The 20744-nt window shown below is 23.9% G+C and overlaps 1 protein-coding gene across 3 annotated transcripts in view; it reads left to right on the plus strand.

Moving 5' to 3' along the window:
• The window catches only part of LOC117173441 (trichohyalin-like), a 106645-nt gene that overhangs the window by 42418 nt on the left and 43483 nt on the right, over positions 1 to 20744 (plus strand). The window contains exons 1-4 of one of the 3 annotated variants that reach the window (XM_033362016.1): positions 10076 to 10437; positions 14923 to 16223; positions 20396 to 20559; positions 20650 to 20744. The exons of 1 other annotated variant lie outside the window; for it this stretch is intronic. In XM_033362016.1, the coding sequence (XP_033217907.1) occupies positions 14953 to 16011 (1059 nt within the window). In that variant the 5' untranslated portion in view covers positions 10076 to 10437; positions 14923 to 14952 and the 3' untranslated portion in view covers positions 16012 to 16223; positions 20396 to 20559; positions 20650 to 20744. Of the gene's footprint in view, positions 1 to 10075; positions 10438 to 14922; positions 16224 to 20395; positions 20560 to 20649 lie in introns of those variants that run through there. One more of the 3 variants, XM_033362013.1, reaches the window with a different exon arrangement.

Below are 20744 nucleotides of genomic sequence, written 5' to 3' on the forward strand. Positions count from 1 at the left end.
TGATTTACAAAAAAAGTTCTATGGTTCAAAAAAAAATTTTGTTCAATAGAAAAAAGAGGTTGGTAATGTAGGAATTCCACTGTGTCGCATGCCCTTAAATAAAATATCATTGCTTTTAAAATATTTTATTTAGTTTAAAACCAATTTTCACTAGATATCTAAAGAAAAGATTCCGGTTTTTAAAAATGTTCTAGAATTTCAGAACGAATTTAATAAGATTTTCAAAGATTTTATAGGATTTTGAAAGCTCTCAAGCTATTTCAAAAAAAAAAATTTGCAGGATTACAGAAAATATAATACGATTTCGTAGGATTTCACGGAGTTTATAGATTATTATAAATAATCTTTTGCAATCATTTAAATATTGATATTTTTTATCATTTTTCTCCTTTTTCCCAACTTTAAGCATAAAAAATCGAAATAAAATAATTGTTATTACATAACAAATATGCAGAATGGTTCTTACGGGTCAGGGAATTCTGGAAAGTCAGTGAGTGTCAGGGAAAACTTAAAAAGAGCAAATGAATTTTCAATAAACTTGAAGAAATTCAACATTTTTATTGAAAATTCTTGTTTTTTGTTATTGAAAAATCAATTAATTTGGTAAAAATTGCACCTATTTAATTGAAATTTTTATTTTTGTTGAAAACTTTTGTTGTTTGTATCAAAATTTAACTGGTTTCTAGGAATTTTATTTTTTTGGCATTAAAATTCAACATTTTCGATGAAATTTTATTTTCTCTACTTATTGAAAAATCTTTCCTGTCTGAAAATTAAACTGTTTCGTCGAAATATCGTATTTTTTGTTAAATTGAACTATTTAGTTTAAAAGTAATATCCTTTTTGGTTGCAACATTCACTATTACATTGTTAACTTAAAATTCATGTTTTTGCTTGGTTGATAATTGGTTGTTTTTTTTTAACTAAAAATATAACAATGTTGAAAATTGATCTTTTTGTTGTAAAAATTCTTGTTATTTCTTAAAAATTCCTCTTTTTTTTTGTAAAAAATTCATCTTTTCGAACGAAAATTTCACTCTTTATTAAAAAAATTATCTTTTTTTAAAAAAAGTTTAACTATTTGTTTTGAAAATAATTTTTTTTGTACTAGAAATTGAATCTTATTGATTGAGAATTCAAAGTTAAAAATTTAATTAACTATTTAAAAATAAATTTTATTTGTTTGAAAATTAATTTTTAGGAATAAAAATTTCACTAGTATATTTTATGTTAAATTTATCTTGTTTTGTACAAAACTTTTTTTTTATTTTAATTTTCTTGGTTCTCTACTAACAGTGCAATTATTATGTTCAGAATTCATATTTTTTTAAATTCAAGTACGTAGTTGAAAGTGGAACCGCTGTGCTGGAACTTCTAATTTTTAACTAAAAATGAAATTCCATTTTTGATTGAAAATTAAATTATTTCTTTGAAATCTCGTCTTTTTTTTAGTTAAATTCATATTTTTTAGTTTAAAATTGAAAATATTTTTTTGGTGGAAATATGTACGATTGCATTGTTTATTTAAGAATCATCTTCTTCATTTTTTTGCAACTGTATCTTTTTTTTTTAATTGAACTGTTTGGTTGAAATTTCTTCTTTTTTTTTATGAATTCAATTTTGTTGGTTGAATTTTCAACTTTTGGTAGAAAATTTAACTATCTTTACAAAAATAAATTTTATTTGGTTGAAAAATAATATGTTTGAAAATTTGACTAGTCTATTTTAAGTTAATTTTTTTCGTGTAGAAAATTAATCTTCATAGAGGAAACTTTTTGTATTTTGTTGAAAATTTGTCTTTTTGAAGAGTAAAATCATCTTTGTGGTTACAGATTCAACTATTTGGTTAAAAAATTAATTTTGTTGAAAAATCATCATTTTGGATTGAAATTGGTTTTCTTTATAGACTCCAAAATTTTTTTTAGTTGAAAGCTAAAACTATTTTGTTGAAAATTTATCTTTTTTGATTGAATTAAACCATTTTTAGTTTAAAAATAAAATCTTTTTGTTTAAAATATAATTTCTCACTTAATCTTCTTGGTTGGAAATTAATTTGTTTATCTGATAATTCAAATGTTAAATTTCTTGTTGAAATCGATCTTCTTTTGTTAAAAATTCAACTGTGAAAATTCATGTATTTCCTTTAAAATTCATTTTTAGGGTAGAAAATTACTCTTCATGGTTGAAAATTTATTTTTGTTGGTTGAATAAAAATTCAATTCTTCGGTTTACAATTGAACTGTTTTTTTTTTAATTTGGGTTTTTTATTAAAAAATAATTTTGTTACCTGAAGCTTTGACTATTCCATTTTGTATTCGAAATCTATCTTTTTCTAGAAATCTGACGTTAATCGTTTAAAATTAATTTTTTTTATTATTAATTTAGCATTTTTGTTGGAAGGACATTTTCTTTTTGTTTAAAATTGAACTATATTATTGATAATTGTCTGGATTTTTTCTGCTTGTGATTTAAGTAGGAAAAATCAAAGATTGAGCAACAAGGAAATTATTGCTTGTTATTGTTTTTTTATTAATTATTTTTCGATCCCGAATAATAATTTTTCATCGATTATTTAGCATTCTGTTTTTGATGAAAATTAACGAAAATTCATCTTTAATTTAAGGAAACGACTTTTCAGCAACAAAAAATGAATGTTTATTCAACATAAAAAATCATTTTTTAATCAAGGAGATTAAATAAATATTCAGTTTCAAAAATAATTTTCAATATCAAAAAACAAATTTCCACAAAATAGCTTTGTTTTTAGCCAAATAGTTGAATTTTTGACCAAAAAGAGGAATTTTCAACAAAAAATTAATTCTCTACAAAATAAGTGTATTTTTAACCAAGAAAGATTTTTCACTCAATGAAGAAAAAAAATTTCATTGAAAATCTGAAATTTGTGTACCAAAAACGAACAAAAATGTGATTTTTCAACCTAAAAATCGATTTTTTATAAAATAATAGTTCAATTTCCGACGATGATTCGTCGTTTGAGTAAAAAAATCTTTTTTTTTTTGTTCAAAATTGAACTATATTGTTGATCATTATTTTTTTAATTTAAGGCCAGGTGACGAGTGGGTCACGTGACCAGATTCCTACCTTACCGACACCTTTTCTTTTTCCCAACTCATTTTCAAACTAAACGCCACATCGAGTGGAAAATTTGAGAAACAAAATAAGAAGCACTAATAAACATGCGTCTGGTAAAAAATTTTTATGATTATGAAAAAAACAAAAAAAAAAATTTGTTCACAAAAAATTTTTTTTTCATAATTCTCAAAATTTAGGACCAGACACATGTTTATTAGTGCATCTTATTTAGTTTCTCAAATTTTCAAATCGATGTGGCGTTTCGTTTGAAAATAAGTTGGGAAACAGAAAAGGTGTCGGTAAGTTAGGAATCTAGTCACGTGACCACTCGTCACATGGCCTTAAAACTAATTTTTTTTACCGGAAATCGAACTATTTGGCGCGATTATTTGAACTCTGGAGTGAGTGGCAACCGATAAAGTAGAAATCTCGATGACTGGGACTGATTTGAATAATTTTTCTGTTCTGTTATTTCATTAGTTCGTGTCTTAAATAGCATCAATCAAAGATTGGGCAGCGATCAAATTATTTCTTTTTCATCGATTATTTGTCGATTCCAAATAATGATTTTTCATTGATTATTGTGCATTCTGTTTTCTTATGGATTATTGTGAATTGTGTTTTTTTTTTATAGATATCAACTGACAGTGCATATAAAAGTGCAAATATTTAAAGAGAAACATTTTAATATGAATAACAGCTAAGATTATATTTTTAGATAACATGCAAGTATTTTATGGTGACTCTTTAAGATGATACTTTGCAGATTTATAAAAAATATATTTTTCATTTAAATAATTTTTATACTGAAATTCCGAGTTTGGCTATTTTTTTTAGCGAATAGGTTCAATTTCTTTTCTCTATGATGCTCTACAAGATCCCTAGAATTATTAATTATTTGAAACATTTTCACAGACAAAATTATAGTTTGGTTATTTTTAAACGAACTAGAGTGCAACCAATAATTATTATTTTTGCAAAAACAATCAAAATGACGGAGCGTAAAATTTTTTTTTTATAGAATTCCATAGTGAAAAATTGTCAAACTGTATTTTTTATGAAAATTGTTAAAATATTTAATCATTATAAATTTGCAAAGTATTGTAGAAAAAAGTAATTGGAAAGATATTTTTAGTTAATTCTTGACTTGTAAATTTAAAATGCAACCTGGAAAAGTGTCATTTGAAATCATTCTTAGTTAAATTCATAAACAAGTTGTACATATTCCTTAAAAATAGCCAAACTCGGAATTTCATTATAAAAATTTTTTTAAATAATAAATAATCATGGTAAATTTGAAAAATATCGTAAATGTATTCTTAGTGAAATCTTTTAAAAATTGAGTTTTTTTTTTAAAACAGCCAAACTCTGAATTTTACCATGAAAATTGTTTAAATAATGAATGTTTCTTGGAAATTTTCAAAGGTACCTAGGAAAGTGTATTCGGAAAGACATGCTTACATAAATTCGAAAAAATTGTGCCCATTTCTTGAAAAATAGCTTGAATATGTTTACAAATTTTTTGAGATAATTAATAATTATTGTAAATTTGAAAAGTATCGTAGAAAACAGTTATTAAAAATATATTATTGATGGATTCTGTAAACAAATTTAAGCAAATTCGTTGAAAAATGGCCAAACTTTATTCGTTTCTGAAAATGATTTTTTTACAATTATAATTAATAGTCAAGAAAAAATTATGAACATTTAGAATATATTTTTATTTTACTTTCAGTTATATTTTCGGGCATTATGACTTCCTTGAAAATTTTTGTAAGCACGGTTCATAATTTTTTTATTTTAAATTTTAGTAGCTTAATTTGCCTTTTCGTACTAAATGGCATTACCGCACCTACTTATTAAAAAAAATTTCTTCTGATTCTATTTTGTTCGAACGTGATTTTTGATAAATTATTATAGTTAATAGACAAAAAAAGTTATCAATATTTAGAATATATTTTCATTTTGCTTTCAGTTATATTTTCGGTGATTATGATTTTCTTTAACATATTTGTAAGCGCTGTTCATGATTTTTTTAATGGAATAATTTTTGATTTATTATATTGGATAAGAAAAAAAGAATTCTTTCTGGGCTCATTTCTTCAAAATGTTGACAGCCGAATGGGTGTTCTCATACTAACAGGCTTACCGCACCTGCTTATGAAAAAAATATTTTGTTTGATTCTACTTTTTTCGAAAGTGATTTAAAAAAATCCTAAACTGCTATATGACTTGCTTCAAAGTATTTGTAAGCAGTGTTCACGACTTCTTTAATAGAATATTTTTGGATTCGTTACATTGGACAAGAAAAAATGAATATTTATTCCGAACTCATTTTTTTTTTTTAATTTTGGTAGCTTAATGGGTCTTTTCATACTAATTGGCATTACCGCACCTACTTATGAAAAAAAAATGTTTAATTCTACTTTTTTCGACATTGATTTTTTAAAAATTATAATTAATAGTCAAGAAAAAATTCTGAACATTCAGAATATATTTTCATTTTACTTTCAGTTTTATTTTCGGTGATTATCATTTTCTTCAACATATTTGTAAGCACTATTCATGATTTTTTTAATGGAATAATTTTTGATTTATTATATTGGATAAGAAAAAAAGAATTCATTCTGGGCTCATTTCTTTAAAATTTTGATAGCCGAATGGGTGTTCTCATACTAACAGGCATTACCGCACCTACTTATGAAAAAAAATTCGTTTGATTCTAATTTTTTCGAAAGTGATTAAAAAAATATATAAGTTGCTATATGACTTGCTTCAAAATATTTGTAAGCAGTGTTCATGACTTTTTTAATGGAATATTTTTGGATTTATTACATCAGATAAGAAAAAATAAATTCATTTTGGGCTTATTTGTTAAAAAATGTTGATAGCTTAATTGGTCTTCTGATACTAATTGGTATTACCGCACCTACTTACGGAAAAAAAATTTATTTGATGTTACTTTTTTTGAAATTTTTTAAATTATAATTAATAGACAATAAAAATAAGGAAAATTTAGAAAATATTTTCACATTACTTTCAGTTATACAGTGTGTGATGGGGCATGCACGTTTCTCTAGAAGTTAGGTCTTTATCAACGACCACACATTTTCGATTGGATTCGCGTCTGAAGCAGTTGTCTCATCAACTTCGCAGTGTTCGAAAATCGTTGTCGCCAATTTACGCCGAAAACCTAGTAGAAAGCATGCCCCATCACATACTGTATAACTGAAAGAAATGTGAAAATATTTTCTAAATTTTCCTAATTTTTATTGCCTATTAATTATAATTTAAAAAATTTCCAAAATTAAATTTATTTCTTAAAGTTACTGCCTGGACACTCTTGTGCCACATACATTCTGAGCTCATTTTTTAATTTAGGTAGCTCAATAGGTGTTCTCATACTAATCGGCATTAGCGCACCTACTTACAAAAAAAATTCTTTTGATGTTATTTAACTTCCTTCTACTTTTTTCGAAAGGGATTTAAACAAAATTTTTAATCAAGACAAGAAAAAATGATGAACATTTCGAATATATTTTTATTTTTCAGTTATATTTTCAGTCACTATGATTTCCTTCCACATATATGTAAGCACTATTCATTACATTTTTTTAATGGAATCATTTTTGATTCATTACAGTGGGATCAGAGTAAAAAGAAAAAAGTGGATAAGATAAGATTTGTCATTATATTTGATTTAAAATGGAGCGCGATTCATTGCATCATACTGAAAGATATGAAACTACTGAAACAAAGGAAATATTTGATATGCTATCAATTGAAAAAGAAGAGATAGAAATCATAACTGAAGTATGTGAGAATTCAAATGAAAGCTTATGCGCAAATGACATTGACAATTCAATTCCATTTTGTAATATTTTACTATGTAAGTTTCTTGATCTTACCTCTGAAAATGATTCAACGCCTACCAAAAAGGATGCATTGAATAAACTTAAAAAAAAAAATGAAAACCATAAGCAAAACATGGACAAAATTGAATTGCACGATGCGAATGAAGAAGTGGATATTCAAGATGCAATTAATAAACGTACAAGAAATGCTGAGAGGCAGAAGCGTTATAGACAGAGACTGAAAATGAAACTAAATAAATTGCAGGATGGGAAGGAAGAAGTGGATATTGAAATTTCCGCATTGAATAAACTTAAAAAACAGGCTGAGGCGCAGAGGCGTTATAGAGAGAGACTGAAAATGAAAAATAAATAAATTGCAGGATAGCAATGAAAATTTTCATATAAAAGTTGCAATTAATAAACGTAAAAGAAATTATGATGAAAATAAATTCACGATTCGAATGAATTTGAAATTGTGGAGAATGTCATAAAAAAGGGTACGTTAAAAGCATATAATTTCGTCAAATTTAAATATAATTATTTACATTACGCATAATTATTTTCTTTAAATATATATTTCATTTAGTTATTTAATTTTTAAGAAAAATTATTAATTTTCTAACCAAAATGATGAATTTTCAACAAAATGCATGTATGTATTTTCTACCAAATAGTTATTTTTTCAACTTATTAAAGCATAAATTTACACATACAAAAATGGAAAAAAGTCTGTTTAGATTAAAAAAAATTAATTTTCAATAAGAAAAGAACACGGATTTTCAACAAAAAAATTTAAATTTTTAATCGAAAATGTGAATTTTCAAATAAAAAGTTGAATTTTGAACCAAATAGATGAACATTTTAAACTAAAATGATGAACCAAAATTTTTTGTTGTTAAAAATGAAACAATCTGGATAAAAATTAATTCTTTTCGGTTAAAACTGAACTTTTTTCTTAAAAATTCAACTTTTTTGTAGACAATTTGTATTTTTGACTCGCAAGTTCAACAATTCGGTAGAAAATTTAACTTGGTAAAAAATTCATGTATTTTTTTTAGTTATGAATTCAATTATTTTGTTGACAGTTGATTTTTGTTGGTGAATTTCACTGCTTGGATAAAAGTTAAAATACTTCCTTAAAAATTAATTTTTTTCATGTAAGAATCATAATTTTAGTTGAAATTTCCTTTTTTTGTATATTTTTTTTTTATTTAATTTTTCTTCTGGGTTTGAAAATTCTACTAGTTTGTAGAAAATGTATTTTTTTCCTTTTTAAATTTAACACTGAACTACACAATTTTTGGTGGATAATTGATCTTTTTTAGTTAAGAAATTCCACTATTTAGTTAAAATTGTTCAGAAAATATTATTAATAATACAATCACTTTTAATTGAAAATGTAACTATTTTGTGAAAAAGTCATATTTTTTGTTAAAAATGTAACTATATATTACATTTTTAGAAAATGAAGTTTCTTGGCTAAAAGATCTTCTTTTGGGTCAAATGTTAAACTTTTTAATAAAAATTCATTTTTTTATGTTTGATCATTTTTGTTGAAAATTGATTCCTTTAATTGAAAATTTAATTCTTTTGTTGAAAATTTTGGTTTGTTTTATATTTAGAATATTTTCTCTAGAAAATTCAACTTTATTTTTTAATTATAAAACTTTATAAAATCAAAGAAAAAAATTTCTTTAATTTTATACCTTTAATTATTTATATTTTTAAAAGGTATGGTTTATAATTGAATATAAATATTTTGATATTAGTTTTTTTTAGCTTAAAATATTTCTCGATTTAAATATGAATTATTACATTGTTCATTTAGATTTCATATTTTGTTGCAACTTAATCTTTTTCTTGTTAAAAATTTATTTGATTAAAAATTAACTTGGTTTTAAATTCATCATTTTAGTGAAAATCAACTATTTTATAGAAAATTCATCGTTGGGATGGAAATTCAGCATTTTTTCATGAAAAGTTTTTTCTTTGTAGACTCAAAAATCATTTATGGTCAAAACTTGAAATATTTATTTGAAAAAAAAAAAAAATGGTTGAATTTTAGTTGATATATGAACTGTAACATTTTTCGTTGAGAATTCATCTTTTTTGGCTAGAAATTTCAATACTTAGTTGAAACTAGAACTCTTTTTGGAAAAATTAATTCTTTTCGTACATGATCCATCGTTTTATTTTAAACAACATTTTTTTGTAAAAAATTTAATTACTTTGTAGAAAATTATATTTCAAACATTTTTTTTGTCGGCTAAAAATTTAACTATTCCGCGTTTAGTTGAAATTGTAAATGCTTTTGTTAAAAAATAGATACAAATTAATTAATTTAAAATTTAGCTAACACATTAAAAAAAACTAAGAAGTTTGAAATAGAAAATGCACGTATTTTGTTGAAGATTTAACTATTTTGTTAAAAATTATTTTTTTTATCGTTGATAGTTAAAGAAATTAAATTTGTTTAACTGGAAATATAACAAATATATTTTGGTTTGAAAATTTATCTTTTTTAGCTAAAACCTGTCAGGAAAATTAGTTTGCAATTTAAGAAAGCGAATTTTCAACAACAAAAGATGAATGTTTATTCAACATGAAAGATAATTTTTTAATCGAGGAGATTACATAAATTTGCAGATTAAAAAATAATGTTCAATACCACTTTTTTCTACAAAACAATGGAATTTTCAACAAAAATGTCCCTTTTCAACCTCAAAATTCGATTTTTCATAAAAATGATTAAATTTTCAACAAAATAAATAAATCTGAACTAAAATTATGATTTTTTAAACAGAAATATGAATTTTTGACTAAAAGTTTGTCTTTTTTTATTAGAAAAGTTAGTTATTGTTTACAAGTTGAAGTTATTCAGTTGAAAATTCGTTTTTTTTGCTGTTTCTTTTTTAAGGAAAATTCAACTAGCTAGTTGAAAGCAGAGATTGAAAGTGGAAATATTTCGTTAAAAATTAATGTTTGTAGTTGATGATTCATCCTTTGAGTTAAAAAACTATTTTTTAAATTGAAATATATACTTGATAATTATTTATTTTTCTATTAAATTTTTTTTTTTTTTAATAAAGTTTAACTTCCGTGTTTGGTTGAAAATTTATCTTCTTTAGATGGAAATAAAACTATTTGGCGCGGTTATTTGAATTCGGGAGTGAGTGGCTACCGATAAAGTAGAAATCTCGATTACCGGTACTGATTCGATTTGAAGAAGTGTAGTTGATTTGAGAAACGATTTTTCTGTTCTGCGATTTCATTAGTTCGTGTTTGAAATAGCAACAATCAAAGCATGAGCCGTAATAAAATTATTGGTTTTTCATGGATTATTTGTCAATTTCAAATAGTAAATTTCCATGGATTATTGTGAATTGTGTTTTTTTTTATACATATTAACTGACAGTGCGTATAAAAGTGCAACTATTTCAAGAGAGGAACATTCTAAGACAACAACTAAGATTGTCACTTTGGATAGCTTGTAAGTATTTTATGGTGACTTTTTGAGATGATACTTTGCAGATTTAGAAGAAATATTTATTATTTAAACAATTTTCATCATTAAATTCCGAGTTTGACTATTTTTTAGCGAAGAGGTTCAATTTTGGTTAAGAAATAAACTAAGAATGTGTTTTCCATGACTCTTTTTCTATGATGCTTTACAAGACCTCAATAATTATTAATTGTTTGAAATATTTTTATAAACAAAATTAGAGTTTGGCTATTTTTAAATGAACCCAAACCTGATAAGCACGCGTCCAATTCTTTTCCATTCAATTATACATATTTTGTAATGAAAAACAATAAAATAACACTAAATTAATTTGTACTTTAATAACTTTAATAAACACAATAATAATTGTGCTAATATGTATAAAAATTTGCATGCGAATCTTTAAAAAAACAATTTAAAATTATGGCGCGTACAATTGTTTGTAGAAATCCATATTAAATGATATAAGAAATTACCGATTATTTGTTCGATTGAGTGTTCAATTGCAATAAAAATTACCGAAAATATATTCCAGGAGAAAAAATATTCCCGAAAATCTCGAAAAAGACTAATAATATTAAAGTTAATGGAAAAGGAAAGTTTTTACCATTAAAAAGTTGGTATTGCCATACCATTTAAAGAATTTTAAAATCATTTCTTAAAGACTTGAACAAATAAAAAATAAAAGCCTTTGATGTTGAAAATTTTTGATAAAAAACATTTTTATTTAATAAATAAATCATTTTTTTAAGTTTATCTATACTTTATTTAATAAAAAGTGAACAAAAACGATTTGACAAAGCAATTGTAAACCAGTTCAAAATTTAAGAATTTTCGGAAAGTTAAATTATTCTGTTAAAAATTAATTTTTTTGGTTGAACGTTCATCATTGAAGTAAAAAATTTATTTCTTTGGCTGAAACATACTTCTGGGGCATTATTTTCAGGAGCTTTCGATTTAAATTATTTTAGGGAATTTTAAAAGATTCGAAGATTTGAAGATATTTTCAAATATTTTTTACAATTCATTTTAAGTCGCCCTGAATTATTATTAATTTATCCTAAATTCTTTTGAATTCTTCTAAGTTCATTCACATCTACTTAATTCAGTGAATTTTTAACAAACTTTCAAAGTTACTAAATTCAATTAATTTTTTTCATAATGTTTTTAGGGAATTTTAGAAGATTCCAAGGATTTTTAAACATTAATTACATTAATTTGCATTAATTTATAGCTTTTTAAATCATATAGGATAAAGAATTTTCTAGAATTTCTAAAGATATAGAACGATTTTACAGGACGCATGAGGTTTTAAAATATTTTAAAAGATTTCACGCTATTTTATAAGATTTCCGAAAATATCATCATAGAATATCACGAAATTTTATAATAATAGAATTTATTCATGAGAACTGAGGTATTTTGTAGGGTTTAAAATTTTCGAAAAGATTTCGAATTCACCCTAAATTCTTTGGAATTTTCTTGAATTTTATGAATTCACTGGAAGTTTTTTTTTTAATTAAAGGATTTTAATTATTTTAACGTATTCTTTTGAAATTCCTTGGCATTTTCAAGAGTTTTAAAAAAATGCAGAGGAGTGTAAAGGATTTAAAATAATTGGGATTATTTTCAAAGATTACAAAGTTTTCAAGTGCTTTCAAAAGTTTCAAGGGCTATCAAAAGATATCAAAGGATTCGAAATATTTTAGGAAATTTTAAAAGATTACCAGCATTTTTTAAATTTATTTCAGTCATTTGAAGGCTTTCAAAGGCTGACATATTTTAGGGCATTTTAAAAGATTTTAAGGCCTTTTCAAGAGATTTAAACAATTTGAAGGGATTTATTAATTTTAAGGGATTTATTAATTTTAAGGGATTTTAATATTTTTATTGATTTCAAAGAATTTTTTACTAGACATGAGTAATTTAGTAGGGTTTCGAAGATTATAAGAGATTTTCAAATATTTTTTACAATTCATTTTAAGTCGCCCTGAATTATTATTAATTTATCCTAAATTCTTTTTATTCTTCTATATTCATTCACTTCTACTTAATTCAGTGAATTTTTAACAAACTTTCCAAGTTACTGAATTCAATTAAGTTTTTTCATAATGTTTTAAATTCATTTGATTTTTTTTTTAATTCACTTTGAATTTTTATGAATTTCATTGAATTCTTCGCTTTGATCTTAAATTCCTCTAAATTCAATACAGTTTTACGGAAATCAATGGAATTTTTTCATTTTTCAACATTTTTCACAATTCATTAAAATTCTTTTGAATGTACATGGCATTTTTCGAAACCCTTGGAATTTATTTTGAATTTCAGGGTGGCTGCTGGACCGGGAAATCGGGAAATGACAGTGAATTTTTTTTTTACCAGGAATTTTACAAATTTGTAGAAGAAAAATATGCCCACGTTCGATTTCAACCGTTTTTAAATAATTAGTTGAATTGTTATGTTTTTCAATGATGCTATTATTTAGCTTACAATGCGTAATTCTAAATTTTTGTACTTTAAAAATTTTCCATTCAAAATTTTTATTTCGAAGCTTACATTTTTATTTTAAAGAATTTTTAAATGCTTTTTTAAAGACTTGAGCAAATAAAAAAAAGCCTTTGATGTTGAAAATTTTGGATATAAAACATTTTTATTTAGTAAATAAATAAATTTTTTATTTAGCTGTACTTTATATAATTAAAAATTTTAAAAAACGATTGGACAAAGCGATTTTAAACCAATTCAAAATTTAAGAATTTTCAGATTTTTACGTTAAAACTTATACGGTTTCAATTTGAAGGTCTTAGTCATTAAACAAATTCGAAATATTTTAGGGAATTAAATTTTTTTAACAATTTCAATAGATTTTTAAGGGTTTTAATAATTTAAATGCATTTTAATATTTTAATACATTTTAATATTTCAATGGATTTCAAAGAATGTTTCACAAGACTGGATTTTGCAGGGTTTCGAAGATTTAAAGAGATTTAAAAATATTTGTTTCAATTCTTTTGGAATTCGCTCTCAGTTCTTATTAATTTATCCTAAATCCTTTTAAATTCTTTCGAATTCTTCTATATTCCCTCAATTCTCACAATTCAATTAATTTTTAAATTCAGTTTGATTTTCAAATGAATTTTATCCTAGTTTTCATATTCCCTCAAATTTCTCGGAGTTTACTCAAATTTTATTGGACTCAATGAAATTTCTCGATTTTTTAAATTTCTTTCAATTCATTTGAATTTTTTTTAATTTAACTTCAATTGCTTTGTAGTCATTAGTTACTTCTTGTGTTAGAAATTAGTAGGCTTTCAAGGATTTTAAGATATTAAAATTTTTTTTAACTTATCCTGAATTCTTTTAAATTCCTTGGAATTATCTTCAATTTTTTAATTTACTTATATCCTTATAAATTCACTCAGTTCTACTTAACTTAGTGAAGTTAAAAAGTTTTTATTTAATTGATCCTGAGGTTTGTTAACCTCATCTTGAATTCTTAGTCGTTTCATCAAATTATTTGTATTCCTTTGCATTTTTGCAATCTTATTTTAAGGGCATGTGATACTTAGAAAATTGTCGATTTTACCAGTTTTAGGTTCCCCGGCTTTTTTTCTAGAATAATAAATATTTTGTCTTAAAAATTTGGGAAATGCTAGCGCACATGTTAACGGACGTCCCTGCACACTTTTTTATGTTTATTTTTCAAAAAAAATTTGATTTTGCTAACAACGTGTGTATATTTCGAGGTTATGTGTGTTACAATTCTCCCGATCGTTACTTAAAAAACTACACAATATTTTTGGCCGAAAACGTTGGACTTTCAAATAAACATAGTAACTTATCTCCCGGAACTAACCCTTTTTGCAGGCAATCAGAAAAGTTTATTTCATAAATAATTTCCAGATTATCGGAAAGGCAGAGATGAAAAACGACGTAACCTCAAAATAATACATAAAATTTTTATTTAGCACAATAAATTTTTTTTGTTATTATCCCTCAAAAAAGAGTCCGGGGGCGTCCGTTATTATATTTTATAGCATCTTCGAATTCAGTATTTAAAAATTTTTATTTTTGTGTCAAAAAAGCCGGGGGAACTGTACCCGATTGACCACACAACGAAGTATCACATACCCTTAAAGTTACTGAATTCAATTAAGTTTTTTCAAATCTTCAAATTGTTTTAAATTCACTTTATTTTTTTTTCAGTTTGATTTTTAATGAATTTTATCCAATTCTACTCTTTTATCTTAAATTACTCTAAATTCTTCGTTCCAGTTTTACGTAAATTAATAGATTTTAAAAATATTTTTGAGCATTTTTCAAATACATTTGAATTCTTTTGAATCTAACTTGAATTGCTCTGAAATCTTCTGAATTTATCCTGAATTTGTTACCCTTTGAAACCTTCTTTAACGTATTTTCAAGCACTGTTCATGCTTTTTTTTTAATGGAATCATTTTTGATTTATTGCAGTGGGTAATAGAAGTATATATTCGATTCATAATGGAGCGTCATTCATTACATAATAGTGAAGGACATGAAATTACTGAAACAAAAGAAATATTTAATATATTATCAATTGAGAAAGAAGAGATAGAAATAAATACTGAAATATATGAGAAATCAAATGAAAATTTATGTTTAAATGACAATGACTATGACAATTCAATTCCTTTTTGTAATATTTTACTGAGTAAGTTTCTTGATCTTACTACTGAAAATGATTCAACGTCTACCAAAAAGAAAGTGAATGCAGCTAGAACTGAAGCTACAAAAACAAGTGGTGAGAGAGTGAAGCTTTATAGACAAAGACAAAGAATGAAAAAAACTGAATTGCAGGATGGGAAGAAAGAAGTGGCTATTAAAGTTGCAATTGATAAAATTGCAAGAAATGCTGAAAGGTCTAAGCGTTACAGGGAAAGAAAAAAACTAGAAAACATTGAATTATATTTGGCTAAAAAGCGTAAAAACAATGCTGCACAATATCAGCGTTATAAAGAAAAAGAAAAAGTTGATATTGAACTGGCTATTATTAAACGTACAAGAAATGCTGAGAAGCAGAAGCGTCATAGAGAAAAAAAGAGATTAGAAAACTTAGGCAAATTATATTCAGCTGATGAACTTAAAAAACATGCTGAGGTGCAGAAGCGTTATAGACAAAGATTAAAAATGGAAAAAAATAAATTGCAAAATGACAAGAAAGAAGTCGATATTGAAGTTGCAGTATTTGATAAATCTGAAAAAAATGCTGAAAATAGTAAGCGTTATAGGGAAAGAGAAAAAATGAAAAAAATTGAATTGCAGAATGAGAAGAGAGAAGTGGATGTTGAAGCTGCAATTAATAAACGGAAAAAAGCGGTCGAGTGGCAGAGGCGTTATAGAGAGAGAAAGAAATTAGAAAACAATGACAATCAACGCAAAAAAGATTGTGAGTGGATGAGGCGTTTTAGAGAAAGAAAAAAAGAAGAAAATCCTGAATTATATAAGGCAAAACGGGCTGAGGCGCAGAGGCTTTATAGACAAAAAAAAAAGGAATTGCAGAATGTGAATGAAAAAAGTTGATATTGAAGTTGCAATTTTTAAAGGTAAAATACATACTGAGAGGAAGAAACTTTAAAGAGAAGGGAAATATAAAAGACAACGAATTATATTTAGATAATTAACGTAAAAAAAAGAAGCTGAGGTGCAGAATTGTTATAGGCTAAGAAAAAAGTGAAAATGAATTCAAGATGCGAACGAATTTGAAATTTTGGACAATATTTCATAAAAAAAGGGTATGTTCCAAGCATATAATTTCATCAGATTTATATATCATTATTTAAATTATCCAGAAATATTATTTTTAACGTGATATTATTAACCTAATAATTTTAATTTTATTTTTGCAACTTATTAAGGATAAGTTTTCCACAAAAAGTGGAATAGTTAAATTTTCTAATAAAAAAAAACTAGTTTTCGACAAAAAAAGAACACGAATGTTCAACAAATAATTTAAATTTTCGATCGAAGAAGTGAATTTTTAGATAAAGGTTGACATCTTTACCGGAAAATATTCTAAATAAAAGAAAATAAAAATTGACAAAAAAATTCAAATAAGGAGATGAATTTTTATCTAAAGGGATGAACTGTAAAAAAATGAATTTGCATTCTAAAGAGTTCAACTTTAAATTTTCAATTAAAAAATAAATCTTTTCAAGAAAATAGTTATATTTTTAACAACGACAAAAATGTAATTCAACTGTAATTCAAAATCGAATTTTGAGGTTGACAAATAACATTTTTGTTGAAAATTCCATTGTTTTGCCGAAAATTGGTATTGAAAATTATTTTTTAAACTGAAAATTTATTCTCCTTGATTAAAAAATAATTTTTTATGATGAAAATTAATTTCCGTGACAGAAAATTTAAGTAATCTAGTTTTTATTAAAAAAAAACATATTTCTTTGTTAAAAATTCAACTATTTAATTAAAAAATATTTTTAATCAGATAGTGGAATTTTCAACCACAAAAGTGTATTTTTCGTTCAAAAGGATAAATTTTTAACCAAATCGTTTAATTTAAAACAATAACAGTTACATTTTAAGTGGAAAAATAAAAATTTTTAAACGAATTTAATCAAAATTTAACGAAAAATATGGATTTAGAAAAAAACATGGAATGGTTACATTTTCAGATTACAAAATTAATTTTCATTTTAAAACACAAATTTTCAACAAAATAGTTGACGTTTCAACCAAAAAGATGAATTTTCATTCAAAAAGATTAATTTTCTACAAAAAAATGTAAATTTTCTGAGAAAATATGTACATAAGGTTTTAGCAAAAAAATATCAATTTTCAAACCAAAATGAATTTGTTATATGTCCAGTTAAACAATTTAAATTTTTTAAATCTCTTTATCAAAGATAAAAAAATAATTTTTAACAAAATAGTTAGATTTTCGCCAAATACGTGAATTTTCTATCTAATCTTAGTTTTTTTTACATTTGTTAACTAAATTTTGAATCAATTTGTATCTATTTTTTAACTAAAGCGTTTACAATTTGAACTAAACGCGGAATAGTTAAATTTTAAGTAAAACAAATTTTTGTTGAAAGAAGAATTTTCTACAAAGTAGTTAAATTTTCTACGAAAAAATGGGGTTTAAAATAAAACGATGAATCATGTATAAAAAAAATTAATTTTTCTAAAAGTAGTTCCAGTTTCAGCTAAGTATTGAAATTTCTTCCGAATAAAGATGAAATCTCAACGAAAAATTTTATAGTTCATATATCAACTAAAATTTAACAAAAATTAAAAAAAAAAAAACCAGTTGAAGTTTTGAACAAGAAATATTTTTGAGTCTATTAGGAACAAAATTTTCATATTAAAATGTTGAATTTCTATCCCAACGATAAATTTTCTACAAAAATTCTACAAAAATTCTACAAAATTTCTACAAAAATTTTCTATAAAAAGATGAAGTTGCAACAAAATATGAAAGCTAAATGAACAATATAATAATTGCTTCAAGCAAGAAATATTTTAAGCTAAAAAAACTAATATCTATATTAAATTATAAATCATACCTTTTAAAAATATAAATAATTTAAGTAAGGCATAAAATTAATGACTGATGTGTCCATATTTCAAACATAAACTTTTGCTTTTATAAATTTCTGCAATTCAAAAATAAAGTTGAATTTTCTAAAGAAAATATTTTAAATACAAAACAAAAATTAATTTTTAACAAAAGGGTTAAATTTTCAATTAAAGAAATCAATTTTCAACAAAAATGATTAAATTGTAGAAAATTTGTATTTTCGACTCAAAAGTTCAATAATTTGAGAGCAAAATTGACCTTTGGTATAAAATTTATGTATTTTCTTGTAAATTTTTAACCAAAAAAGATAAATACTTAATAAGAAATGTAATAGTTGATGTTTCAGCAAAAAAAATATTTTAATTTTTCAAAAAGTGGTTTAACATTAGACCCATTAATTAAATTTTTAACCAGAAAGATTATTTTTTGACCATAGAAATACGGAATTTTCAACAAAATTGTTAAACTTTCTACCAAAGAAATTAATTTTTAAGTCAAATTTTGAATCTTACACAACACATATTAATTTTTGGCAATAGTTGAAAAAAAATTTCTCAGGAAAATAGTTAAATTTTCAACTAAGGAAGATAAAAAATTGCATTTTTTTAAAACGAAAAATTAAAATTTCGACAAAAATTGTTATTTTCAAACAAAAATTTTGCATTTTCAAACCAAAAGGATAAATTTTTAACAAAAAAAGTCATCCGCAAACAAAATGATGAATATTCAAACAAAAAAGATTAAATTTAAACTAAAGAGGTTGAACTTTTAACCAAATATATGAATTTTCAACTAAATAGTTGAATTTTCAACTAAAAAGATTATTTTACCATCGAAAATCAAATAGTTGAATTTTCAGTTTAAAAAGTTAATTTTTAACCCAAAAAGAACAATTTTTCACTGAAATAGTAAAATCCTCGACCAAAACAGCTTAATTTTATTCATAGAACTTAATTTTTAATCCAAAAAAATAGAATTCCGGCCAAAGAATATTTTAATTTTTCAAAAAGTAGTCTTAAAAAAATATAGTTTTCAAACAAAAAACGAATAGCTAAATTTTAGTTTAAAAATTAATTCTCAACAACAAAATGTAAAGTAGTTTATATTTCAACTAAAAAAAGCAGTTTGGAACAATTATGGAATAGCTCAATTTTCAATAAAAATATAAATTGTTAACGAAAAAAAAAGAAATTTCGAACAAAATAGTTCAATATTTAAATAATTTAATTTTGTATCAAATATTCTATTTTTCTTACAAAGTATTTGAATTTTAAACCAGAAATAGGAACTATCGGCAAAAAATTAATTTACGGCCAAAGAGTGGAACTTTTAACTAAAATGATTAATTTTCAATAAGAAAGAATGCATTTTTTAGAAAGGAATTCGACTTTAAATAAAGTAGTTGATTTTTCAACAACCAAAGAAGATTTTCTACTAAAACTAGAATTGAATAGTTACATTTGTAGTGAAGAAAATTAATTCTAAAGAAAACATTTTTAATAAAAGTAAGTTCTCAAACAACGTATGACTTTTTAACAAAAAGGTTTGAAATTTCCACCGAGAAGATTAAAATTTTCAACAAAAAGTAAGTTTTCAATCCAATAGTAGAAGTCTCAACTAAAAGTGATTTATTCCGAACCAAAAAAATAATTTTTTTGATTAAAAATGCAACTATAAAATTAATCCGTTTTGGTTGAAACAAAAATTTTTTCTTAAAAATTAAACTGTTTTATAAAAAATGTGCATTTGTGACTCGAAAGTTCAATAGTTTGGTAGCGAATTTCAATACTTGATATAAAATTTATGTATTTTGTTGTAAATTCAACTTTTTTGTTAGAAAATAAATTTTTTGGTCGAAAAGTCAAATGTTTGGTTAAAAAAAGATTTTTTTTTATTTGAGAATTAAATTATTTTATTGGCAGCTCATTATTGCTGGTTAAATCCAAATTTTATTTTGTCGAAAATTAAAATATATTTTTTTTCCAAATATTAACGTACATTAAAATTGAAATACATTCTTAAAATTTAATTTTTTTCTACCAAACAAATGTTTTTAATCATGAAAAATCACGAAAAATTATTAATAGTAATTAAATAATTAATTAAAACATTTATGAATGCAAATTGAAAGAAATAATTAAAATTAAATTAAAAAACAATTGTATATTTTCGAACAAAAAAGACTAATTTTCAACAAAGTAGATGAATTTTCATATCAAAAAGATCAATTTTAAAACCAAAATTAGAAAAGATAAAATGTTAGAAAAATTAATGCTTAACCACAAAAAAAAAGAATTTTCTACAAAATAGTTTAAAAAAAAAAAAAAACTACTTCCAATACAGTATTTTTTATTTTATTTAAAGAAGGAGGATTGCACATGAGTGCTGACAAAGCCAAATCAATTACATTCTAAAAATATATATATCTGATGGAGAAATAATCGAGGGCTACTGACAAAATCGAGGGCTACTGACAACCAAAATAAAAAAAGATCGCCCAATTATCAGTTGTCTAATGCTAGTGAAAAGTAAGTTATACCAATTATTTTACATTAGTTGTCATAAATTTCACGTGTATTTCCATAAAAATAGTTTTTTCCTTGATATTTGTGTTGCAGGAAAATTCAGGAAACTGAAGAAAACGGGAAAGGTGGTCTGTGAGGAAGGGATTAACGATTATACTTATAAAATATATATTTTCAACACGAATTTC

Source organism: Belonocnema kinseyi, chromosome 5 (genome assembly GCF_010883055.1).
Source record: "Belonocnema kinseyi isolate 2016_QV_RU_SX_M_011 chromosome 5, B_treatae_v1, whole genome shotgun sequence".
NCBI lineage: Eukaryota > Metazoa > Arthropoda > Insecta > Hymenoptera > Cynipidae > Belonocnema > Belonocnema kinseyi.